Source organism: Dipodomys spectabilis, unplaced genomic scaffold (genome assembly GCF_019054845.1).
Source record: "Dipodomys spectabilis isolate Male_0828 unplaced genomic scaffold, ASM1905484v1 ptg000230l, whole genome shotgun sequence".
In the NCBI taxonomy this organism is placed as follows: domain Eukaryota; kingdom Metazoa; phylum Chordata; class Mammalia; order Rodentia; family Heteromyidae; genus Dipodomys; species Dipodomys spectabilis.
In genome coordinates this window covers 3,916,178-3,942,453 of record NW_024870907.1, presented here as the reverse complement: position 1 = coordinate 3,942,453, position 26,276 = coordinate 3,916,178, and the positions used below count along the sequence as shown (strand labels likewise).

Here is a 26,276-nt window from a genome sequence, read left to right as displayed (position 1 = left end):
TTTCTGCCCAGGCTGGCTTTGAACCGCAATCCTCAGATCTCAGCCTCTTGAGTAGCTAGGTGACAGGCATGAGCCACCAGCGCCCGGCTCGCTGCGACTCATCTCCAATAAACCACCCAGAAAAAGCCAGATGTGGCACTATGGCTCAAGTGGTAGGGTGCTAGCCTTGAGCACAAAGAGGCTCAGGGGCAATGTACAGGCAAAAAAAAGGGGGGGGGGGAGATATTGCATATATGTAAAAGGAAACTTCTCTCTCAGAGGATAGCAGACATCCCTGCAGATGTGTTTACTGAAGAAGTTGCTTTGACAGTGGCTAAAGCTGTCACTCTGAGAAGCTGATAGTATCTATTTTAGGTTAAATTTATGAAAATATTGTATAGTATTTTTGTCACTCAGGATTTTGATTAGCAAACATAACTTGAATGCTTGCCCTAGCACTATACTTGGAGCAGGGTACATGAGAGTTAATGTGACTTTGCTCTGCCTTAAGAGGTATTTTAGAGCCAGTTACTGGTGGCTCATGCCTGGCATCCTAGCTACTTAGTTTAGAGCCAGGCTCTCGTGTCTCACACCTGTCATTCTAGCTACTCAGGAGGTTGAGATATGAGGGTCACAGTTCAAAGCCAGCCTGCACAGTTAGGTCCATGAAACTCTTATCTCCAATTAACTAGAAGTCTGGAAGTGGAGCTATGGCTCAAAGTGGAAGAGTGCTACCCTTGAGCAAAAGGGCTCAGTGACAGTACTCAGGCCCTGAGTTCAAGCCCTACAAGCAACAGAGAGAGAGAGCAAGTATGTGTGTTTAAGATCATGGAGAGTGCTGACTACCTTACCATTGGGTCATAGGTTAGTATTGACCAATGAGGAGCCACTCTGAGATGTGTTTTGGGCATGTTACAGAGATAGATGGTCGGGAATTAAATCCAAACCTGCACCTCTGAATCTCTCTAAATACACATGAGTACGTTGGACATCAGACTCAGGTTTCCATTTTCATGGTTGATAGTTAAGATCCTTGGTATCTTGTGTCTTGATAAAGGTACATTATGCTCTGCCAGACAGCCGGATTTTGGTCTGTGCCCCCTCTAACAGTGCTGCTGATCTTGTGTGTTTGCGGCTGCACGAGAGCAAGGTGCTGAAGCCAGCTGCCATGGTCCGGGTGAATGCCACCTGCAGGTTCGAGGAGGTGAGCCATGTGTTTGGAGAGAAGGAATGTCATGTGAGGAGGAAGACGATACCAAGTGGTCACAGAGTTGTGAAAGAAAATGTGCTTTGCCATAACTCAGCTCTGTGGTGGGGTCTTACTCCTTTACTGCATTCCCACCTATTCTAAATTATCAACCGTATAGTGCACAAATTTTGTTTTGTTAAATTCTCATATTTTTCTTTTATCTGATCCCCAAATACATTGTTAGTTCTGTTTTATTTGTTTGGTTATAAATTATCTCTTCAGGGATGGCCAATAGACACATGAAGAAATGCTCAACCTCCTTAGCCATGAAAGAAATGCAAATCAAAACAACATTGAGATACCACCTCACCCCAGTTAGAATGGCAAAAATCAAGAACTCTAATAACAACAGATGCTGGAGGGGATGTGGACAGAAGGGAACCTTACTTCATTGTTGGTGGGAGTGTAAACTTGTTCAACCACTTTGGAAAGTAGGATGGAGGTTCCTCAAAAGACTCCACATAGAGCTCCCCTATGACCCAGCAATCCCACTTTTGGGCATTTACCCAAATGTTTACAAACAAGACCACACTAAAGCTACCAGCACAACTATGTTTATTGCAGCATTATTTACCATAGCTAAGATATGGAACTAACCCAGATGCCCCTCAGTAGATGAATGGATCAAGAAAATGTGATATATATACACAATGGAATTCTATGCCTCCATCAGAAAGAATGACATTGCCTCATTTGTTAGGAAATGGAAAGACTTGGAAAAAATTATATCAAGTGAAGTAAGCCAAGCCCAAAGAAACAGGTCCCATGTTTCCCTTATTTGCAATATCTAGTATATGTATTTGTCAAGCAGAAAAGGTCAGATAAGGTGATGTTAGGAAAATGAACCCTAAGATATATATTTAAATGTTTTTTTTCATGCATTTGTTTCTAACGCATTTATAAGATTATTTCTTTGTTGCTTTGTATGTCCCTCCCCCACAGTATAACCCTGCTTTCACTGTATTTGATGTCGGTATAATTTGTGGAGGGGAAGGGGAAAAACAAGTCGTTTAAATAAGGATACAGGTGGACCCGTTGCAGCAATGAGAAGTACAAGTTGTCATGTCGAAAACGAACTTTACAACTTTGGGGGGGGGAGAATTAGGTGGGGGGACAGGGGGAGGCTGGGAAGGGATGTGAAGAGGGGGAGGCTACAATGCTTGATAAGAAATATACTCATTATCTTGCCTATGTAATTGTAATCCCTCTGTACAGTATGTTCACAATAAAAAAATAGAAAAAAACAAAAACAAATTATCTCTTCAGGGAAATTACATGTTCCTGGTTTGTTTATGAATGAAATACTGTTTTAAAACACAACCCAAGGGCCAGGTGCAGAGGCACATGCCCATAATCCCAGAGATGGGGCTGGGAAGATGGCTCAGTGGTAGAGTGCTTGCCTTTCATGCATGAGGCCCTGGGTTCAATTCTTCAATACCAAATAAGCAGAAAAAGCCAGAAGTGGCACTGTGGCTCAAGTGGTAGAGGGCTAGCCTTCAGCTGAAAAGCTGAGGAACAGTGCCCAGGCCCAGAGTTCAGGCCCCACAACTGACAAAAATAGATAGATAGATAGATAGATAGATAGGAAGGAAATGGTGGGGAAAAAATAAAAGGAGACCATAATCCCAAGGGTGTGGGGTAGAGGTAGGAGAGTTGTGGTCTAAAGCCAACCCAATTGAAAAACAAGAGACCAAAACAAAAGAAGGAGCAAGACTGTCAATGAGCCAGGCACTAGTGGCTCACGCCTATAATCCTAACTACTCAGGAGGCTCAGATCTCAGGATTACAGTTCAAAACTAGCCAAGGCAGGGAAATCTATTAGACTCTTACCTCCAGTTAACCATCAGAAAACTGGAAGTGGAGCTGTGGCTCAATTGTAGAGTGCTAGCCTTTAGCAAAAAAAAAAAAAAAGCTCAGAGACAGCTCCCAGGCCCTGAATACATGCCCACAACCAAAAACAACAACAAAAAAAATTATACTCATTACCTAACTTACAAAATAGTAATTCCTCTGTACAGCACCTTAATAACAATAAAATTATATTTTAAGAAAATTAAGGGCTGGGAAGGTGGCTCAGTGGTAGAGTGCTTGCCTCACATGCATGAGGCCCTGGGTTCGATTCCTCAGCACCACATAAGGAAAAAGAAAAAAGCCGGAAGTGGCACTGTGTCTTAAGTGGTAGAGCGCTAGCCTTGAGCTGAAGAGCTGAGGGACAGCGCCCAGGCCCAGAGTTCAGGCCCCATGACCGGACCCAAAAAAAAAAAAAAAAAAGAAAATTGAGAGACCATTTCTTGTCAGAAAAGTAATGGAAGGGCAGAGTGCATGTCTCAAATAGTAGAGCAAATGAGAGGCTTTAGGGCTCTCAAAAAGAAAAAAACCAGAAAGTTGTTTTCTGATAGGAGCTGCAGGATTCTGTTATGTTCATGTCTCCAGAGTCAACAAAACAGACTTGATTTGAAAATGATTAGTCTTACTAAGAAGTATCAGCAAGGGAAAATTATTTATTTATTGTAAGATGAATAAGAGTGTCTTATTCCTCTCAGCTTTGTCTTTCTGTGGAGCTTAAGCAAATGTTTAAATGAAAACAAAACTTGCCTGTATCTTCTTTGCCGCAGACCATCATCGAGGCTATCAAACCATACTGCAGAGATGGGGAAGATATCTGGAGAGCCTCTCGGTTCAGAATAATCATCACCACGTGTAGCAGCGCAGGGCTTTTTTACCAGATAGGGGTGAGGTAAGCACCAGGCATTGTGTGTGGGATGCAGGTTCCCCCAGGACGGACTGTTCTTTTCTTGCTTGGTCTGTGAGGAGACTGTAGAGACACAGTGGTAGAGGGAAGCCACAGCTGTGAGTGATACTAATGGGTGGAGATAGCTTTTCTGAAGAAACAGTATTGGTGCTAAGGCCTAGTGGGTGTGTAGGTGATTCACTGGGAGTCAGCTGTGGAAGCAGGCAGCGCAGTACCTACACCCTTTGAACCACCAGGCTTCGTTCACACTCACCCTGTCTCCTCTGTAGCCTTCCAGACAAACGCATGCACTGCTTGCATTGCATCAGGTTGCTGCCACAGATTCACAGGCTTCTGCTCGTGATGTCTGGATCCCCACTCTTGCCCCCTGGTACCCCACTTTGACCCCTAGTGTGGAGTAGGATTTTACCAGTGTATCCAGCATCAATTGCTAAGTCAGCTGTCAGGAACTAACCAGTTAAACGTCTTTTGCTCTAGAGTTGGACACTTCACACACGTTTTTGTGGATGAAGCTGGGCAAGCAAGTGAGCCAGAGTGCCTTATCCCTCTGGGTCTGGTTTCAGAAGTGAGTGGCCAGGTAAGACTGTGTACTGTGTGTTGTGTGTGCAGCTTTTGTCCGACCTTACACTGGTCAGGTGAGCACATGAGGACCCCAAGGAGCTGGACCTGCCTCTACTGTCTGTCACAACCTCAGTACTTTGTGGCTGGGCGGAAGACACTGCTTTGTTGTGATTTACTACTGGCAGACATAAGCTAAGAACTCTTGTGAGTCTGCATCTGTAGTCCCTGGGCTGAGGGAGCCCTATGTGGCCAAGGGGAGAAGACAGGGTTTTGTGTCCTACCAGGATCTCCCCTGTCCCCTTTCACTGTGCTGCTCAGTGCCTCTCCAGCTCTGTGTGTGCCTGACAGGCCCTGCCTGATCCTTCCTCTGGTGTGTCTGGCAGAGGCACCATCTTCAGTTCCACTGATTTCCCCCGTTGAAGGCTCATCTGACACCTGTCATGTAAACGTCTCAGGCTTCTCCTGAGGACTGCCTTTGCTTAGGTCATTGGGCTCTCAGAAGCAGAGCACAAGAAGGGCTGAAGGGAGTGTAGATTGGTCTAGTCAAGACGTGAGGTCTCAGGATGAGACAAGGGATGATCAGCATGACGTGGCGTGTGGGGCCTGTGCCAGGAGAGGGCACTGGGGAGAAGGCCCTGGGGGATTGTCAGGGCCAGGCACAGTGGAAACTTCAAGAACATAGGTTGCATACTCAGGACTCTGGCTACTGTTAGGAGTTAATGGGACAAGGACAAAGTGGAAACCTATGCAACAGCGATACCCACAAGACAATATGTTGGAAATGATCTGATTTGTGGAGGGAGGAAGAGAGAGATAAAAATGAAGGAGGAGAGTAACAAGTTAGACAAGAAATGTAATCACTATGACCTTACTTATGTAACTATAACCCCTCTATCACCTTGACAATAATTTTTTTTTAAAAAAAACTGCAAAAATAAGTTAATGGGAGAGAAAACCCAGCTGCGGGAAATGAGACAGATGGAAGCAGGTACTGAATGCTCTGCAGAAGAGCTTGACTCTCTGGCTCATTTAGTGTTTTCTGTTTCTACTGCTTTATCCAAGTCACTACCAGTTCCACCAGCATCTTCCCTGGTCTCTCAGCCTCTTCCGTCATCCCCTGCAGCCAGAGAGGACAAGAGCCAACCTGTACAGCACCAATCCTAACTGGTGGAGGATGCCTGCCTGTCACTCCTGTGGGTCCCCCATCTTGATATAGACTGTTGTGCTATCAACTCTCCACTAGCTAAGCTTTGTATGTGTCACAGATTGTGCTTGCTGGAGACCCCATGCAGCTTGGCCCAGTCATCAAGTCCAGGCTAGCCATGGCCTATGGGCTGAATGTGTCCATGTTGGAGAGGCTAATGGCACGACCAGCATACCTGAGAGATGAAAATGCCTTTGGTGCCTGCGGTGCATACAACCCGCTATTGGTGAGTCCCAGGCTCTCTGTTATGTTTTCATACAAAACGCTTGTAGAGCTCGATAGGGACAGACAGTGTCCCTTTGAGCTAGGAGCTCAGATGCCTGTACTTCCTCAACTTCCCAGATCAGGTAGAGCCAAGAAGTGAACTGTTATTCCTCATACTGTGCCATGCCTGTGGTCATGGCTCTGTAGGAGGCCACAGAAGCTCTTGCTTTCTACTGTCCCCACTGAGATACAGGTTCATAGTGCTTTGCTTAAAGGCTGGGGCCATGTGACCTGCACAAAGCCTGCGGCACACAAGGAGTGTACCGAGATAACTGTTCTCCAAGAGACTCAGTCAGATGACTCAGGAGAGAAGCAAAAGAAGGTTTTTTCCTGACATTCACTTTTCTGTTGAAAATGGACCTTGGAGTCCACAGTCATCCGAAGAGCTTGCCTTGGAGGCGTTTTCAGGCTAGGGGAGAGGACCAGCAGAAGAGGAGTTGTTCCCCATGAAATAGATGTGGAGGTGGCCTCAGGTTCCATTTAGAACTCCCTTCCCTTCAGCAGTAACTATGTGGGGGCTGACTCTTGTGACCTGGACCTGTTCTTTCCTTGCAGGTCACAAAGCTGGTGAAGAACTACAGGTCCCACTCAGCCCTGCTGGCACTACCTTCCCGCCTGTTCTATCACAGGGAGCTTGAAGTCTGTGCAGACCCCAAAGTAGTGACCTCTCTGTTGGGCTGGGAGAAGCTGCCTAAGAAAGGCTTTCCTCTCATATTCCACGGGGTGAGGGTAAGTCTGCCTTGACTTGATGAAGCACCTGCCATGTCCTGTGAGAATAGGGTGGAGGGTATTATTCCAGCTGAGCAGCTTCACCCCCCCCCAGAGTGATCACGCTTTGTTATGCCTGGTGTTGCTATGCGTCCCCTGTATGTGTTGCTGAACTACATCAGTATATCAGTAACCATCCCAGGTCTGCAAGGGGGCAGACAGGGGCTGGTCACCAGGAGTGAAAGAAAGTAAGAAGGGGCTGCTGCTGTTTTTTCCCCTCAACACAGAAGAGACTCAGGAGTAGACTCTGCCGGGCAGTGTCCTTTGACAAGTGCTCAGATGAGTGTTGGATTCTACAAAGAGATGCACGCTGACTGAGATACTTGAGTGATGGAATGTCGGAGAGCAATGAGAGGTTGGGAAGAAGTCAGGCTGGACCATTGGGAGCCAACCGACCACATAGTGCCTGGCCCACCCCACAGGACCAAGAGAACCTGTAGGAAGTGAGGTGTCCCCAGCCACGGACCTGAGCACAGCTCCACAGGACAGAGCAACAAGGCCTCAGAGATAGAGGAGACTAGATGCTTAGTAGCTTTTTTTTTTAAGTAAGCTTTCATTAAAATAAATAGCTTATATTAGGAACTTGGTTGACAAAACCAAAAACCAGGTTTTTACCTCACCTCCCAAAAGAATGGTGTTCAGATTTTTCAGAATTAGAGCTGCACCCAGACAAGGAAAAGCTGGAGTCAAGGAGCCCCTTCTCAACAATCTGGCCTTGATGGGCAGGGGCCTGGGTGACAGCTTCACCCAGCATGCTCCAGGCCTCACGTCCTCTCTCTGTGTTTTGTGGAGAAAAGGAGTGGAGTGGCGTTGTATGCCCACCCTCTGAATGGGCCCCGTGTTCTTAGGCTAGGTCCCTCACTAGTAGCCAGCGCTCACTTGGCTCCTGTGCTCTGCCCTGTCTCCGTCCACTTCCAGGGTGCTGTCTGGATCACCTCACGCTTTTTTAGAAGCCTCCTGTGTATCAGAGAAAACAAGTCAGAAGTTTGTTTGTTTGTTTGTTTTTGCTGGTCGTGGGGCCTGAACTCTGGGCCTGGGAGCTGTCCCTCAGCTCTAGCTCAAGGCTAGTGCTCTACCACTTGAGCCACAGCACCACTTCTGGCTTTTTCTAAGTGGTACTGAGGAATCGAACCCAGGGCCTCATGCATGTGAGGCGAGCTCTCTACCACTGAGCTACCTTCCCAGCCCTGACAAGTCAGAAGTTGTAAGGGAGGGGTTCCTGTACAATGTCTAGAAATGAACCTCATGAGTCATAGCCAAGGTTGGCTTCATTTTTAACATTTTATTATTAAGGAGTTGTAGAGTGAGGTTACAATTCTGTGAGTTAGGTACAATTCTATGAATACAATTCCTTGTGGACAGTGTCTCTCCTTCCTTCACTTTCTTCCAGTTTCCCCCTCCTGTCCCTGCCGACAAGTTTCATGGAATTCATTTTTATATTGACTCATTTTTTTATATGCCCTCCATTTCTGTGCTCCTTTCATACCTCTAAAAGGAGAACAAAAACACTTACAATAACAACAAAAAATACATGTTTGCATTTCTTGAAATTTGTTCTTATAAAATAGTATTTTATGTGTTCAGAGGAGTTATACCTTTGGGTTCCTCCCGTGGCTGTGTGTGAATACCTAGAGCTCCATGTAAGTTTTCATGTCCAGTTACATTTTAGATCTTGCTCCCTCATATGAGAGAACCATGCACCGTTTATCTCTCTTGAGTTTGGCTTACCTCACTTAATGTGATTGGTTCAAGGTCCATCTCTTTCCCTGCAAATGACATAATATTCTTTCTAATGGATGAGTAAAATTCCATTGTGTATAGGTACCACATTTTATTGATTCACTTATCTATTATGGGGCATGTGGGCTGTTTCCATAGTTTGGCTATTATGAATAGGGCAGCAATAAACATAGATGTGCAAGTGTCTTTATCATATCCTGACTTGTAATGATCTGTGTAATGCCCAAGATTGGTATGGCTGGGTCATAAGGAAATTCTATGTTTAATTTTTTGAGGAACCTCCAAACTGCCATCTGTACTAGTTTACATTCCCACCAACAGTGCAATAGTGTTCCTTCTTCCCCAAATCCCTGCCAGCATTTGTTGTTGTTTGAATTCTTGGTGTTGGCTGATCTAACGGGTGTGAGATGAAATCTCAGTGATGTTTTGATTTGCATTTCCCTTATTGCCAGGGATATTTTTGGGCGTTTCCTCATGTGTTTGTCATTTTTCTTCTGAGAAGTCTCTCTTTAGCTCCTTTGCCCATTTATTGATTAATTTATTAGTTTTGGAGGGGGGTAATTTCTGGAGCTCCTTGTATATTTATAGTCATCTGATATTTGACAAGGGAGCCAAAAATATACATTGGAAACCAGGTGCCCATGGTTCATGCCTGTAATCCTCAGGAAGCTGAGAACTGAAAAGCATGGTTCATCAAAGCCAGCCTGGGTAGAAAAATCTGTGAGACTCTTATCTACAATCAACTACCCCTAAAAACCAGAAAGTAGAGCTATGGCTCAAAGTGCTGAGTGGTAGCTTTGAGCTAAAAATAGCTCAGGGACAGCACTCAGGCGTGAGTTCATATTCCAGTACAGGCACAAAAACAAAAAAATAGTGTAAAGTATAAAAAACACACGTAGGTGGTAGAACAGAACTCAAACATACAAATGTTTCAAAGACTGAATTTGGAGCCTTGTGCTTGCTCTGGACCATTATCCTAGCTCTACCTCCTGAGTGTCTGGGATTACAGGTGTGGGCCACCATACAAAGTAATGTTGATGTTTTAATGTAGGGTGGTAAGATGGAGGGCAGCCCTCAGTGATCAGGACACAGAACAGATAAAGATTTTTTTTCACTCACTGGCCTGGGAAGAGTACCAGGCACACCTGGAGGCCAAGAGAGATCGTGCAGCTGAGGGTAGAGGACCATAGGCCAGTGCCTATGCTGGGTCCAGAATGTTAGCTGGGTTTTCCATAGGCAGTCTTAACTGGGGGGAGGAGGTGCCTAGGTCAGCATTTGTTGTTGTCACCCATGATGAAGGTCACAGAGGCTGTTCACCACCTATGTGAGTATGAGCATACACCAGGTCTGTCCTGGTGCTTGAGTTCAGGGGTTGAGGCCCTGAGCTTTTTTGATCAAGGCTAGTGCTCTACCACTTTAGCCACAGCTCCAAGGATTTCACTGAAAAAAGAACCTGCCATTGGAATGAGGGGTGTGAGCAACTTAGTGCTGAACGGCTGGCTTGTGGTCAGGGCTCTGGATGCTGGCTCCAGACAAGCGGGCTTCCTGTCGGGCCGATCTGTCTGTCCCTGAGCACCTCTCTGGCCTTTGGCCACAGAGACCTTCCATTTTGTCAAGCAGGCTGTGAGCCGGCCTTTCCTGTGTCCAGCACGGGCTGCTCTTTACCGTAAAGATGATTACGGACCTTCCACATCTGCTACCAGTCCCCCAGTGACACATTGATCCAACTAGTCCTTCACCTTTCTGGCATTTCATATATTCTCATATCCTAATTATTTAGTTATAACTGACCTGCTAGATTTTAAGTTCTGTATGACAATAGGGATTTTCCCCCTTATTTATTATGTATTTCCTGTTCCTTGAGCATGGGCCCTGGGTAAGCATTTTTGGACAAATGAAGTTTTCTCTTCTTATGAACTCAGGGCAACGAGGCTCGTGAGGGGAGGAGTCCATCATGGTTCAGCCCAGCCGAAGCCGTCCAGGTCATGCGCTACTGCTGCCTCCTGGTTCGAAGTGTCTCCAGCCAAGTTTCTACCAGGGACATTGGTGTCATCACTCCCTACCGGAAGCAGGTGTGCTCCTAAGACTCAGCTTTGCTCTTTGTGATCTCTGTGGCTCTTGCTCCCTGGTTGTTGTGGGCTCTGTGAAGGGCAGTTGGTCATAGGCTCATTTTGATTTTTTTGTTTGTTTTTTGTTGTTGTCGGCTGTGGGGCTTGAACTCTGGGCCTGGGCACTGTCTCTGAGCTCTTCAGCTCAAGGCGAGTGCTCTACCACTTGAGCCACAGCGCCACTTACAGTTTTCTAGTGTATAGGCTCATTTTCAACAGCAGGTTTTCACAGAAGAGCCCTATGCTTTAGATACGAGTTCAACCAACTGGAGTGAAGGGCTGCTTCAAGCCAGCCCTTCTGCCTTCTATAGCCAGAATAGAGTCTGCTTTCAATTGATAAGTAGTTGTATTTATATAAGTAGTTGTAAGTATTTACATAGAGACCTTTATTTGGCCCTTTATTTAACCAAAAAAAAAAAAAAAAAAAAGCCAGCACTTGTGGCTTAGGCCTGTGATTCTAGCTACTCAGGAGGCTGAGATCTGAGGATCGTGGTTCAGAGCCAGCCTGGGCAAGGAAAGTCCATGAAACTCTTATCTCCAATTAACCACAGAAAACTGGAAGTGGCACTGTGACTCAAGTGGTAGATCACTCATCTTGAGCTGAAGAGCTGAGGGACAGTCCCCAGGCCCAGAGTTCAAGCCCCATGACTAACCAGAAAAAAAAAAAAAAAAAAAAAGGGTGTCAGCCCTAGCTATCAACCAGTATTTCTCAAAAGGTGCTATTGGCATTCTTGAAGGGTGCATTCTTAGTCCATGTGACCCTTCTATGTAATTACAGGAAAGTAGCATTCCTGGCTTAATAAGGTTCCCAAATTGTGACAGTCACAAACTTCCCTAGACCCGAGCTGGGATTGGTAGCAACCTCCATGACAGGCATGTGAGTTTCAGCTGTCCAGCACTTGTCCCTGTGGTGTACCATCCACCAACATGGGGAAGATGCTCCAGGACACAGGACAAAGAGGAGGTATGGTGCTCACAGAGGTAATGGTGAGATGCTGCAAGCCACCCAGAGCTGGCACTTCAGAGACACAGTGTTTTCTTCCTGGAGACAGGTCCCTGTGAGGGGAAGGTGAGTACACAGTGCTTCTGGTGCCAGAGGGGAGACTACAAGAGCTCAGAGATGGGGACATCCTGTCAGAGAAGCCTCAGCTAGTCGGTGTTTGTGCCATCTCTCTTTGCTAGGTTTGGGACCATGGCCATGGCCTTGGGGATATGTGTCGCCTTCTAGTATGAGCAGCAGTGTTACCAACTTAAATATCCTGCATGTCCAGCTAGATTGTCTGAGGCCAGACATTTGTGTGCTTCTGACTACTACTCAGTTTTTTCATATTTTCCCTTTTCTAGCTAAGTGAAAAACTATCTTCTCACTTGATTCTCTCTTCTCTCTCCTCTCTCTTTCTCTCCCTTCTCCTTCTCTCCCCTATCTCCCATCTCTCTCTCCTTTCTCCTCTCTCTCTTCTCTCCTCTCCTCTCTCTTCTCTCCCCCCTCCCCCCACATCCCTCTCTGTTTCTGTCTCTGTCTCTCTTTAAGCCCTACTGGGAGAAAATGAGTAAAGAAATTGGTCCTTGGCCTGGGCTCTTTCACATTACAGGCTCTTCCTTCAGTGTTTTTTGAGACAATTATACTAGCCAACATTTCTCCCAGTCTTTGTTGACTTCATTTTTAAAAGGTGGCTCTGTGGCTGCAGGACTCTCGGGGGCCTCTGCTCAGTCTTCATGAACAGGTGAGAACCCCCCTGCAGACTAGGTTACTATCTTCCATCAGACCTGCTAATGCTCTCAGCATTTGTCTTTGGATTTCAACTGTTTTCTGTGCCATAGCTCTCTTGGAATTTATCTTGCTTGGGGAATATGAAGCTTCTTACATCTGTATATTGTTTTTCATTAGATATAGGCAATTTGGACCAGTATTTCTTCACATTTTTTCTGCCCTTCTTTGCTCTCCTCTGAGACTTTTTCCACACTGGTTTTGTTTGATGTTGTTTCAAGAGTCTTTGTATCTGTTCACTGTCTCCAGTCTTTGTTTCTTTAGCTTTGATATTTGTTGCTAGTCTGAAGTTTACACTTTTATTTGTCCTGGCATCTGGAATATGCTGTCAGCTCATATGTGTGTGTGTGTATGTGTATGTGTGTGTGTGTGCGTGTGCATGTGTGTGTGCATGAACTCACAAGAACACTCGTGTGTGTACATGTATGTACACTGGTCCTAGGGCTTGAACTCAGGGCCTAGATGCTGTCCCTTGGCTTTTGCTTAAGGCTACCATTGGAAGTAGAGTCATAGCTCAACTTCTAGCTTTTTTGGTGGTTAATTAAGAGATAAGAACCTCTCAGATTTTCCTGCCTGGACTGGCTTTGACCTTATATACCCAGATCTCAGCCTCCTGAGTAACTAAGATTACAGGTGTGAGCCACTGGCACCCAGCTTTGGTTACCATTTCTATCCTTATTTGAACAAATTTGTTGTGATAGTTGCCATAAGGTTTTCAATAAAACATCCTCTGTTTCTCTGGACATACTGGTAATGCACCCCTGATGTCTTTGCTACGTCTAGTACTTGGAATTCAGCACTCACAGCTCCTTTGATGCTTGTCTTCTCCAGTATGGCCCACGTTTTTCATTTCCCTTGTATGTATCATTTAAGTTTTTGTTGAAAACTAGGAATTTTATGATATAGCAGTTTGGGATTTTTATTCCCCATGAAGATAATCACCTATTCTTGCTTGACATCGCTGCCTGAGCTTAGTCTGTGACATTTATCTCTCTGTTGTGTGGCAGCTTTTATGTTCTTACTGAGTGTTATTTTTATTATTTCTAAGCTTGGTTTCCAGGAGGGGTGATGGCCCTCTTTATGACTGACCAGCAGTGGGCAGTGGCCAGTACTCTGCAGGTGCTGTCACTCACAGCTTCTAGGCTGCTTTAAGTTTTCCTTCATGCCTGCTTCACACCTAGCCTTTTCTGTCTTCCCAGTCATGGACACACACAGCCTCTCCTCCTGACTACTCCGCTAGTAGGCCTCTCAGCCCTTGGCACCTGCCTCCCTCTGAGGGCTGGTCCATGGCTCTGGCCCACCTGCACCCAGGAGGGCAAGCCCCAGACCCAAGCATCACAGATTCTTGTTCTCACCCAAAGTTGAGAAGTTCAATTGTCAACACTTCTTCAATGTGTGTCTTTATTTCCAGAGTGCAGAAAAGTCTTCGTCGGGCTTTTCTAGCTGTACAGCTGCCCTGGAAGCTGCCTGGTAGGGCGGCATGGGGAGTCACCTTACCTGTCTTTTTACTCATTGAAACTCACTGCCTTGCCCAGATCTTGTTTTGACCTGGAACCCTTCAGGGGCAAACAGCTTGTGTCATGTGGGTCTGGCCCAGGGTCTGTCCATTCAACTGACCCTGCTTGGGGCCGGCCAGGACTCTGCAGTGCCACCTTTGTCATTCCATGCTTGGCTAGAAACTAGCACATGGGGTCCTCTGCTGTCCTTACACAGTGAGTCACTTGTGTGGTGAGAGCAGCCAGCAGCCTCAGCAGAGATGGCCAGAGGTACAGGCAGACACGCAGGCAGTCCCACTGATAAAGAACTGCTGCAGGAAGGGGCGCTGTAGCTCAAGTGGTAGAGCGCTCGCCTTGAGCTGAAGAGCTGAGGGACAGCGCCCAGGTCCAGAGTTCAAGCCCCACGACCGACAAAAAAAAAAAAAAAAAGGATTTCTTTTGGGCTGGGAAGGTGGCTCAGTGGTAGAGCACTTGCCTTGCATGCTCCAGGCCGTGGGTTTGATTCCTCAGCACCACATAAGCAAAAAGAAAAAAAAAAGCCAGAAGTGGCGCTGTGGCTCAAGTGGTAGAGCGCTAGCCTTGAGCTGAAGAGCTGAGGGACAGCACCCAGGCCCAGAGTTCAGGCCCCACAACCGGACCCAAAAAAAAAAAAAAAAAAAAGAACTGCTGCAGGAGAACCTTCTCCAGCCTCAGGTCCAGTGCAGCTCTTGAGTAGTTCTCCTTCCCTCCCTTCTCTGATCCCCACAGCTCTGTTCCTGCTCCTCATCTGGTTACACCTGATCAAGTGCTCTGTCACATAACTTTCAGGACGGCCCATGGCAATGGTGTGGTCAGATGTGGAGGCCCCGTTGGTCCTCACTGTCTGCTGTCACATTCGGATGCTCTGCCATTGCAGACTAGGGCAAGTGACTCTCTGGTGTGGTTTGCAGGTCAGCATTACTTATGAGAACCTCAGCCTCTGCCGGGGCTCAGGTGTGCAGCAAGGACATGCTCTCCTAGCAGGTTTATTCTTACCTCTTGTGCCCTTTATTCTCATCACTCAGACCCTTTCTCAGGCTATTAGGTGTAGACAGGGACATGCACGGGATATGAGAGGCTTTTTTTTTTTTTTTTTTTTTTTGATTGGTCATGGGGTTTGAACTCTGGGCCTGGGCACTGTCCCTCAGCTCTTCAGCTCAAGGCTAGCACTCTACCACTTGAGCTACAGTGCCACTTCTGGTTTTCTGAGTGATTTATTGGAGATAAGAGTCTCATGGACTTTGCTTGCCCAGGCTGGCTTTGAACTGTGATCCTCAGATCTTAGCCTCCTGAGTAGCTTGGATTACAGGCATGAGCCACCAGCACCCAGTTACACAAGAGGCTCTTAAATTGGAGTTGCTGGGTGACTGATGTGAGGTGTTCCTGACCAGATCCTTGCAGCTGGTGCCCTCACTCCCATACCTGGTTGTTGGGTATTTCCCTTGAGATCTCAGTCATGGGAGACGTTTTCACTTGTTTATGTCTATTCATATTTTGTGTGCATCTGCCAGGCTTGAACTCAAAGCCTGGGTGCTGTCCCCAAGCTTTTGTGCTCAAAGCTAGCATTCTCCCACTTGAGCCTCAACTACACACCTGACCTGCCCCCCCCCCCCCCCCCGCCTGCCCGCCTGCCTGCCTGCCTTCTTTCATGATTTGTTGGAAATAGTCTCATGGACTTTTCAGGCTGGCTTCAAACCATGATCCTCAAACCTCAGTCTCCTGAATAGCTTAAGTTGATCTTGAGTGTGTGTTTTTCTCAGCAGTTTCTCATCTTCTAAGATATATTCTCAATCTCAGGTTCTTGGTGTTGTGTTGGGGATATCATCTCAACTGTAACCTTTGTCATTTGTCAGAAAAATACTTTTTGATTTATGATGGGCTTATATCCCAATAAACCTATTGGATTTTTTTGAGTTTCTGTTTTGTTTTTTGGTACTAGCGATAGTACCCAAGATGTGCTAGGTGAGCTGTCTACCACTTGAGCCTTGAGCCATGCCCCCAGGGTTTTGTTTTGTTTTGTAAACACTACGGTGTAGCAACACAGTGCAATTGACGTTTGGTATCCACAGAGGACTGGCTTCAAAATTCACGGATATTAAAATCTGTAGATCTTCCTGATCCTTAAAATGGTATAATATTTGTACATAATCTCTGCACATCTTTCTCTATGCTTTAAATCTCCACGTTTCTTATATACTTAACATAATGCCAGTGCTGTGTAAATTGTTAATACATATTATTTAGGGAATCTTGACGATAATGTTTGAATGCTGTTCAAACACAGCCACTGTGGGCCTGGGTGCATCTTCACCCATGGCTAGTTCAGTCCGTGCATGTGGAGCCCACAGGCAGAGCAGACTGCCCACATGGCCACGGAGCTGCCGAGCTGCTGAGGCCAGCAGCCACTCCGTCGGGTAAGGGGTCTCATGTGTGTCTCATGTGTGTACAAGTCTTGTACTTGGTTGTGTTATTGCCTGAGAGATTGTCTAGATCCAAACTGCGTTATCCAACCAGACTGTTCACCTTCTTACCACAGCACTCCACGGCAGTTACTCAATTGGACATCATTTCAGGAACTGTTGTAAATCATTTCCTTTATGGCTGTGGTCTAGTTTGTTTTGTTTCGTGTTTGTTTTTTGTTTTCTGTTTAGTTTGTGGTGCTAGTTCTGGGGCTTGAAGTCAGGGCCTAGCCACTCTCCCTGAGGTTGTTTTGTTTTGTTTTGCTCAAAGATAGCACTCTACTACATGAACCATAACTCCACTTATGGCTTTTTGGGTGCTGAATTGTAGATAGGGGTCTTACAGACTTTTCTTCCTAGGCTGGCCTTCACACCGCGATCCTCAGATCTCAGCTCCTAAGTAGCTAAGATGACAGGTGTGAGCCACCTGTCTCAGTTTTTTCTGAACTTGAGATCACAAAGCACACATTGAAAATCTGTCTTTTTTCTTTTAAAAGGTTCTTATTATGCTGCCCAAGCTAGCCTGGAACTCTGGGGCTCAAGTGATGCCCTTGCCTCAGACTCTGAATGCTGGAACTACAGATATAAGCTACTATACCTTGTGGATCTTTGATCCATTGGCATTTATTTGTTAATATGGGATGAAATGAGGACTGATTTTATCTTTTTCCTGAGTACAATCAGTTGCCTGCCCCATCAGCATTTGGTGAGCGGCTCACCCTTTCTCCTGCTTGTCCACGGAGCCCTGGGACGTGCTCTCCTTCTGTGAAGTAGGCCTCGTGGCTCTTTTCTGTCAGGTCCACACAGGACTAGGCGCTGAGCTTTGTGACATATTAACATACGTGAAGAGGTTTTCAACCCTTGTCATGGTGATTCTTAGCTGTTGAGAACCTTCTTTTTTTGAAATTTTATTTTATTGTAAAGATGGGGTTACAGGTACATGAGTAAGGTACTGAGTACATTTCTTGTCAAGCTTGAGTTCCTTATTAGTTGAATTTTAGGAATTCCACCTTTTTTCTCAAAAATACATATTTTCTTCTTTGGTAACATTTTAAGAATTCAATCTTTTTTTCTAAAAAAATATGCAATACCCTCTGGCAATGTTTATTAGACTATCTTAACTGCATTTGATAGGGAAGTTGTTTTGTTTTCTATTTTTACTGACTTTTGCCTATGTGGGGGGGATTTAATTCTGAGATTTCATTTGTTAGTATTTATCTCGGCTATAATCTATGAGTGAGAGATTATCTTAGAACTTGAATAAAAATACTTTTATTCCGCTGCTTCACTCTTGAATTCCATTCAGGTGTTTTCCCAGTGCTTAGAATCGTTGCCTCTTACCCAGTGTGGTGGTGCATACCTGTAATCCTAGGATTTGGGAGGCTGAGGTTGAAGGATCATGAGTTCAAGGCCATCTCAGGCTACCTAGCATGACCCTGCCCCAGAAAGACAAGACAGAATGGCATGGTGGCACACACTGTAATCCTAGCTACTCAGGAGGTGGAGATGGAGAGGATAGTGGTTCAAAGCCAGCCTGGGCAAAAAGTCCGCAAAGACCCCCATCTCAGCCAAAATAGGGTATTGTCCCTTAGTCCTCTAGCTTGTGTTTGGTAAGAAACCCCCTCTGCCTAATTTTGTTTATGTTTAATAGCTTTTTATCGTTTTAATATTTTCCTTTGATTCTTGATGTATAGTTTCACTACAGAATGTTCACAGGTGAATCTCTTCCTCTCTTGTGTTCTCAACTGGGTCTGGATAGTGATCCAGTTCCCCCTGCTTGGCCCCTCTCTGGATACCCCTCCTGTCTGCTTTGGAGCTGCTGACAGGTGTGTGGGGCTTCTCTGCCTGCCCTGCAGCATTGCCCTGCCCCTGCCCCCACATCTGTCTCCTCCTTCTGGGTAACTTCCACCAGGGTTTTTGATCCACAGGTTGTGAGAGTTAAGTTTTACTGAAGAGTTACCTAATCTGCCCAGGGCTCCAAATTGGTCTGACTATACCAACATGACCTGTTCCTGCCTATGTGCTTAAGTCTGGAATCACAACTCGTTTGGTCTCCACAGACTTAAACACAGTTGGCCTGTATCCCTTTGTAGCAGCCCAGCTGTTTTGGATTCATGGTGTCAGCTGATGGCTTTTCACTGGGCTGAGTCCTGGTTGTACTCTGGCACTCAGTCCCCTAAGATGCCCAGCCCTGCCTCGGGAGCCAGGGTGTGTTGAAGCCCACAGCCCTGACCACAGCAGCCTGTTAGAGGCCCAGGACGCCACAGATTCAGGTGCCATCCCACAGAGATCCACATCCCGTGTGCAGCAGCAGGAGCACACCTCGGTGCCTGATTGCCTGCTTCATGTGCTTCTGATAAGTGCCCAGCCCTCTCCTCTCCTTTGCCTCAAATCGGAATTTGAGTTTTGTCTAGCTGTGAAAAATTACGCTGCAGAATTGAAAAATAATTGATTTAGTGTTTGGTTTATACCATGGTGGGTAAAAAAACATGATTCGTACAGTTTTATCTTAAACCTGTCTTTAAAGGTGGAGAAAATCAAAATTCTTCTGCGAAGTGTTGATTTGATGGACATAAAGGTTGGATCCGTTGAGGAGTTTCAAGGGCAAGAATACTTAGTCATCGTCATTTCCACTGTATGTACCCGTTTGTGTGGGGTGGGCACATTGACAAACAAAATCCACACACAAGATAGACACTTTTGTAGCCCAAGTGACTGTGGAAAGTTCTCAGTAGTCAGGAGACAAAGGGAAAAGGATCCAGGAAAAAAGGCAAATGTGTGTGTGGTGGGGGAGAGGAGACAGAATTAGCAGCTGAGGGGCAGAGACTGCAGCAGATGTCAGAAAGAAACCCAAGCCACAGTGGCCTCTACCTAACACCACCCAATGGGGCTTAACTCTCAAAAGTCCAGTTTTTATTATTTATTTATTTAGTCAGTCATGGGGCTTGAACTCTGGGCCTGGGTATTGTCCCTCAGCTCTTCAGCTCAAGGCTGGTGCTCTACCACTTGAGCCATAGTGCCATTTCCAGTTTTCTGGTGGTTTGTTGGAGATGAGTTTCACAGACTTTCCTGCCCGGGCTGGCTTTGAACCTTGGTCCTCAGATCTCAGCCTCCTGAGTAGCTAGTATTACAGGCATGAGCCACCTGCACCTGGATCTAGGGGGTTTTTGTTGTTTGTTTTTTGTTTTTTTGTTTTTTGTTTTTGTTTTCGCCTGATCATGGGGCCTGAACTCTGGTTCTGGTTCTGGGCGCTGTCCCTCAGCTCTTCACCTCAAGGCTAGCGCTCTACCACTTGAGCCACAGCGCCATTTCTGGCCTTTTCTGCTTATGTGGTGCATAAGGGCCTCATGCATGCAAGGCAAGCACTCTACCACTGAGCCACCTTCCCAGCCCCCAGTTTTTATTTTAAATTGACTTCATTGCCGGGCACCAGTGGTTCACGCCTGCAGTCCTAGCTACGGAAGAGGCTGAGATCTAAGGATCACGGCTTGCATTTGAGTGTCTCCTTGTCCCCAGACAGTGACTCTGCCTCTGCCTGCCTTTTTGGCCAAAAACAAGTCATGTGGCTACATAACCTTTTTAAATGTTAAATACTTGTTTCATACATCAAATTACTTTCATTTTTTTAAAAAGTCCTTAAAATACATACTTTTTAGGCTGAGCACTGGTGGCTCACACCTGTAATCCTAGTTGCCCAGGAGGCTGAGATCTAAGGATTGCCGTTTAAAGCCAGCCTGGGTAGGAAAGTCTGAGAATCTTATCTCTAGTAAACCACCAGAAGACAGCAGTGGCATTGTAGCTCAAAGTAGTAGAGCGCTAGCCTTGAGTGAAATTGCTCAGGGATAGCGCCCATGCCCTGAGTTCAAGCCCCACAACTGACAAAAATAAATAAATAAATAAATAACATGTATGTGTGTATAATTTTTTTTACTCATTTTTGTGTTTTAGGTACGATCAAATGAAGACAGATTTGAAGATGATCGATACTTTTTGGGTTTCTTATCTAACTCAAAAAGATTCAATGTTGCAATCACTAGACCCAAAGCCTTGCTGATTGTCTTGGGAAACCCTCACGTGCTTGTCAGGGTGAGTTTGCAGGATGCCAAGCTTTGTCTGCTTGAGGGAGGAAGGGAATGAGGGAAGGCCCAGGTCACCCAGAAATGACCCGAGCCAAGGTGCTCAGCGCACTGGTAGACAGAAGGCCTTCACTACTTCTGTTTTCCCCAGGACCCCTGTTTTGGTGCTTTGCTGGAGTATAGTGTTACAAACGGCGTTTACACAGGGTGTGATCTTCCTCCTGAACTACAGGCTCTGCATAAGTAAGCACTCCGCTCTCTGCTTTTAGGACTTGCCTCCCAAGCACATTCCCCTTCCCCTGCCCGACTCTCCTCAGGACTGCAGTCTCTGAGCCCAGACGTGCTTCTTCCTTGGTTGCCTGGACTCTGGGCTGCAGTGACACTCTTTGTGGGCATGGGGTTCACTTACAGAGGTGAGGTGCCTCTTGTAAAAAGCCCCATGGGAAGAGAGTGTAGTCTTCACATGCCACATGTTCACTTCTTCCCCTGCAGCTGTGGCTAGAGACCTCCTACCCAGCAGTGCCAGGACCTTCAGGACAGAGGAGAGCTGGGCCCACTTGACACACAGGGCCAGTGACAGGGAGAACCACACACCTCACCTGTGGACCCAGTTCCTGGCTCTTGAATTTCTGTGACTCCTGTGACCCGTACACTGAAGCCTTGGGCATGGTCGTGGGAAGGGCCACTGGGTGGCTGAGCCGACCCTACTGCCTTGGCTGGCCTTGGCTCAAGCTTGTGTTCCTGCTGCTAGGCAGTCATTGCCACTGCCATCCCCAATAAAAACCCAAGCGACCCCAGTCCCCTTTCCACTCTAAAACACGCCTGTTAGTGATGTAGGTCTCACGTGCCTCCCTCTCTGAGGGCTGCGGTCTTTGGAGTTGCCTCCACCACCTTCATCTGCTCCATCCTGAGCCAGATGTGAGCCGGGAAGCAGGACAGGCTGCTCCTTGCAGTCATCTGAGAACCATAGGCTCCGGCTGGCGGTGCACAGCCCATAGGGCCTGGGGCTCCGCCTCCAGCCCCAGCCACCCACCCCTAGGTGCTTGCTTATGCACGAGCACAGCTGAGCAGCGCCTGTCCTGAAGTGCCCTCCCACCCCTGTAGCCCCCAGGTAGCTCTCTCAGTGCCACAGATGGCGAGCTCTGAACCGCCACGCGTAGGTGATGTGGGCTTCTTAACAGCTAACATGGGCTTGCTGACCCGAACCCCAGAGGTGCATGGTAAGAAGTGAAATGTCATTGACTCCCAACACCCAGGTAGCGCGGGAGAGGGTAGCACAGAGCCTCTGGCCTTCTGTGGCCGCCTCCCTCTGGCAAGTTCAGAGCATGGGAAGCAGGATGGGGCCGGCCTCTTGTGAGCAGGCAGGGTATGTGTCACCCTGTCAGTCCTGCAGGGCTCCTCCCTACATGGGACAACACGGCCCCCCACAGCATTCCTCCCCCACACAGGACAGGATGGCCCACAGTCCTCCCCACCCCACCCCACAGTGCTCCTCCCTGCACAGAACAGGATTGCCCCGCAGTGCTCCCCCCACCCCACAGTGCTCCTCCCTGCACAGAACAGGATTGCCCCGCAGTGCTCCCCCCACCCCACAGTGCTCCTCCCTGCACAGAACAGGATTGCCCCGCAGTGCTCCCCCCACCCCACAGTGCTCCTCCCTGCACAGAACAGGATTGCCCCGCAGTGCTCCCCCCACCCCACAGTGCTCCTCCCTGCACAGAACAGGATTGCCCCACAGTGCTCCCCCCACCCCACAGTGCTCCTCCCTGCACGGAACAGGATGGCCCTGCAGTGCTCCCCCCACCCCACAGTGCTCCTCCCTGCACGGAACAGGATTGCCCCGCAGTGCTCCCCCCACCCCACAGTGCTCCTCCCTGCATGGAACAGGATGGCCCTGCAGTGCTCCCCCCACCCCACAGTGCTCCTCCCTGCACAGAACAGGATGGCCCTGCAGTGCTCCCCCCACTTCACAGTGCTCCCCCCACCCCACAGTGCTCCTCCCTGCATGGAACAGGATGGCCCTGGAGTGCTCCCCCACTCCACAATGCTCCTCTCTGCACAGAACAGGATGGCCCCGCAGTGCTCCTCCCACCCCACAGTGTTCCTCCCTGCACAGAACAGGATGGCCCTGCAGTGCTCCCCCACCCCACAGTGCTCCTGCACAGGACAGGATAGCCCTTTAGTGCTTCCCACTCTGTAGTGCTCCTCCCTGTACCCCACAGTGCTCCTCCCTGCACAGAACAGTACAGCCCCATAGTGCTGCTCCTTGCACAGGACAAAATGGTCCTGTAGTGCTCCCCACCCTGCAGTACTCCTGCACAGGACAGTACAGCCCCATAGTGCTCCTCTCACCCCGCAGTGCTCCTCCCTGCACAGGACAGCCCTATAGTGTTCCCCCAACCCCAAGTGTTCTTACCTGCACAGGACAGTACAGCCCCATAGTGCTCCCCCGAACCCCTCCCCAGGGCTAATAAAGCCCATGACTAGGCCCTGGATATCCTTTCGGGAACTGGCCCTGTCCAGGTAAGCAGCCCCACCTCCCCTGGGGATCAGAATGAGCAAAGCACTGTGTCCAGGTGGAAGATGAGCTGGGAGGTGGGGGCACTTCCTCCACACAGAACTAAGAAGAGCCGCAGATACCTTCAGTGCAGGAGCCCACTCAACTCGAGAAGCCCATCCTCCTCCCACTCTGGGCCTCCCAAACCCCAGCATGTGATGCACCAGTCTTGGGGGCTATGCACATGCTGCCTCTAAAGCCCAGCTTGCCTGCCCTTGTTGAGGATCTCGGCCTTATTGCGGTCTGGCCATCTGCCTCTGCCTCCTTCCGTGACACCCAGTGTCAGCACCAGCTTGCAGGGTGTGGCTGCCCAGGGAAGTCCCAGACCTTGGCTGGTGTGTAAGAGAATGAGACCAGGGGGATGCCAGGGCCCAGGAGAACCTGGGGTAGAACCTAGTGGGTAAGGTTGAGAGGCCGATCACCATGGTGACAGGACCAGACTCCTGTTGGCTCAGCCAAGGCCAGAGTGAAAACTTCAGCTCTTCCATACACAGCTCCCTCGCATAAGAGGGGCACCTCCTGCCATCTCCTACATGCTTGTTACCCCAGAAATGTCCACACACCGCCCAGGGTTCCCCTGGATATCCTAGCATCATAAACAAAGGAGGAAGATATGGAACCCATATCTCGGAGAACCCAGGGCAAGAGCAATGGGTCCTGCAACAGAGGCAGCACGGACTAGCATCCAGGGCGTGTAGACAGCCTAGCCACGAGGCTCCCAAGGGTGGAGGGGAGTCAGGTGGGGTCACTGCAGAGGACTTGGTGCATCGAGAGAAGGATGGAGAAGGCAGGAGCCTGGTGCCTTGGGTGAGAGATGGGAAGGCTCTGGAGGTGTGAAGAGCCATGCCGCGTGGCTCCCACAATCTCGTGAGCAGTTCCCTCCACACCAGCAGGCTGTAGACCCGTTCTTGGGGAAGCCTGAGAGGATGCCTGGGAACCAGTGTTTTTAAAGCTGCTCATGGCATGTTCTTCTTTACGTTCCTGCACCACTCCCCATAAACAACTCTAGTGCAAAACACAAAATGCAAGACAGGAAGAAAACAAAATCCAGGGCTGGGAAGGTGGCTCAGTGGTAGATTGCTTGGCTTGCATGCATGAGGCCCTGGGTTCGATTCCTCAGCACCACATAAGCAGAAAAAGCCGGAAGTGGTAGAGCACTAGCCTTGAGCACAGAGAGGCTCAGGGACAGTGCCCCGGCTCAGAGTTCAAGCCCCAGGAGCAGCAAAAAGAAAATACAGAGTCCTGGATATGTAACAGGTTTTAGTCCCACTGCCCCACGGTCACATGTGGGGACAGGTGAAAGCTCCCTCCAGGCAGTGAGGCACAGGAGGGCATGGAGGGAGGGATGCAGAAGAGCACCTCCATTCTCCATTCCTGCAGGAAAGCTGCCTTCGTGCTGGGACAACGGCCCTAGACACCCTGGATTGAAGGATATATGGGGAAGTGTGTGGCCTGGCCTGCCAGGATCTAACACGACTCAGAGATACGATGTGCACGCGCACACGTGCACACACACACAGCATTGTCTTACTTGCAAAATGTGATACCAAGCGTTTTGTTTGGATTCTCATAAATGGGGTGAAATTGAACTGTAAACAAGCATGCAGCGTGCAGTCTGTGTAGAGCTTCTGCATCACAGGAGGTTCGTGTAGGCATTGCTTAGGACCAAAGTGAGACAGGCTGCCATCACACTGGTTTTCCTTTTTATGTTGTTTTGTCAGTTGTGGGGCTTGAATTTTGGGCCTGGGCACTGTCCCTCAGCTCTTCAGCTCAAGGTCAGCACTCTACCACTTGAGCCACAGCACCACTTCCAGTTTTCTGGTGGTTTATCGGAGATGAGAGTCTCATGATCTTTCCTTGCCCAGGCTGGCTTTGAACCATGATCCTCAGATCTCAGCATCCTGAGTAGGTAGGATTACAAGTGTGAGCCACCAACCCCTAGCTCGTTTTTGTTTTTGTGCCAGTCCCAGAGATTGAACTCAGGGCCTAGACTCTGTTCCTTAACTTTTGTGCTTTAGACATGTACTCTACCACTGTGTGTGTGTGTGTGTGTGTGTGTGTGTGTGTGTGTGTGTGTGTGTGTGTGTGTGTGTGTGTGTGTGTGTGTGTGTGTGTGTAGATGACTTCTCTGCCTGGTCTGGCTTTGAGCCTTGATCTTTTATTCTCAGCTTCCTAAATAGCTAGGATTACAGGCGTTGGCCACTGCTTCATGGAAATAAGCTGAGACCACCCATGCACCTAAGAGGTGTACATGGAAGTTCTGCTCTATGCCTCTCCCTCAGCCAGCTGGGGTCTTGTTAGGTCAATGCTATATGTTAACGCATCCCCAAGAAACAAGAGCCGCTCCTTCCCAAGACAGGACTTGGGAAGGGCATCCTTCAGGTGAAAACGATCCACAGTCCCTTCTGCATTGCTCCCACGCTCCTGGGCTATCCTGCCATGGGCTTCTAGGGAAGACTCCTGTTCACCTCTGCCCACCTAGATTAGCTTCTCTTGAGTCCCTTGCTGCCACTCTGTAATAAGGCAAGATAACTACCTGCCCCGACTCTCAGAAGATGGAGGGTTCCATCAGCATTTACTCAGCGCAGCTATGCTACAGGTGTTGCTCCAGCACGGGCACCGTGGAGAACAAATGCGCTACCTTGCAACCTGGAGAGCGCTCAGTAATTCCTCCCATGCCAGGAGAGCCAATGACACACATAACAAAGATGCCATTGCCAAGAAAAAATGCAGTGTAATGCACAAGGCCTTTTCATCACTTTATTCCCTTCAAAATACACAGTGGGTGCAATAAATTGACAGATGCACTATGTTCGTGGACAGACAATTCAGTTTTCCTCATGTGTATACAACTAAGGCAATTTCAGTGTTTCAGCTGCACTTGTTTCCAGAATCTTGAGCAAGTCTTTCTGAAATACGTAGGAAAAGGGTCCTGAGTACTTAGGTCAATATTGAAAAAGCAGCCGGGGCCCTTGGGCGTCCTCGGGCTAAACTGCACTGTCAAGCTGTGTTTACACAAATGGCCCAAGGACCAGACCCTCGTGCATCTTCCGGCCATCTTCCTCTACAATCACCGAGACCTCCAGATTGCAAGCTGCTTGGTGGGCTGGCTTCACACCTGTGACCTGGCGTCCCGGCGGGGCACGGTGGTGGAGGCGCGGGCCAAGGGCGGGGCCCAGCCCTGGAGGTCAAGCCAGAAAAACAGCCCCGTACCAGGGACGCACGGAGTACTTCTAAGCCTTTCTGGAAAGTGGTGTTCCCTCCAAGGGTCTCCATC

General features: G+C 48.1%; 1 protein-coding gene across 1 annotated transcript in view; it reads left to right on the top strand.

The window, feature by feature from the left end:
• The window catches only part of Mov10l1 (Mov10 like RISC complex RNA helicase 1), an 82,037-nt gene extending 61,341 nt beyond the window's left edge, over nucleotides 1-20,696 (top strand). Inside the window, exons 18-26 of the mRNA XM_042697922.1 lie at nucleotides 1,037-1,183; nucleotides 3,844-3,965; nucleotides 4,458-4,557; nucleotides 5,807-5,971; nucleotides 6,565-6,738; nucleotides 10,440-10,589; nucleotides 18,894-19,001; nucleotides 20,315-20,452; nucleotides 20,594-20,696. Coding sequence (XP_042553856.1) covers nucleotides 1,037-1,183; nucleotides 3,844-3,965; nucleotides 4,458-4,557; nucleotides 5,807-5,971; nucleotides 6,565-6,738; nucleotides 10,440-10,589; nucleotides 18,894-19,001; nucleotides 20,315-20,452; nucleotides 20,594-20,689 — 1,200 coding nt within the window. The 3' untranslated portion in view covers nucleotides 20,690-20,696. The remainder of the gene's footprint in view (nucleotides 1-1,036; nucleotides 1,184-3,843; nucleotides 3,966-4,457; nucleotides 4,558-5,806; nucleotides 5,972-6,564; nucleotides 6,739-10,439; nucleotides 10,590-18,893; nucleotides 19,002-20,314; nucleotides 20,453-20,593) is intronic.
• Nucleotides 20,697-26,276: the final 5,580 nt, after the last annotated feature.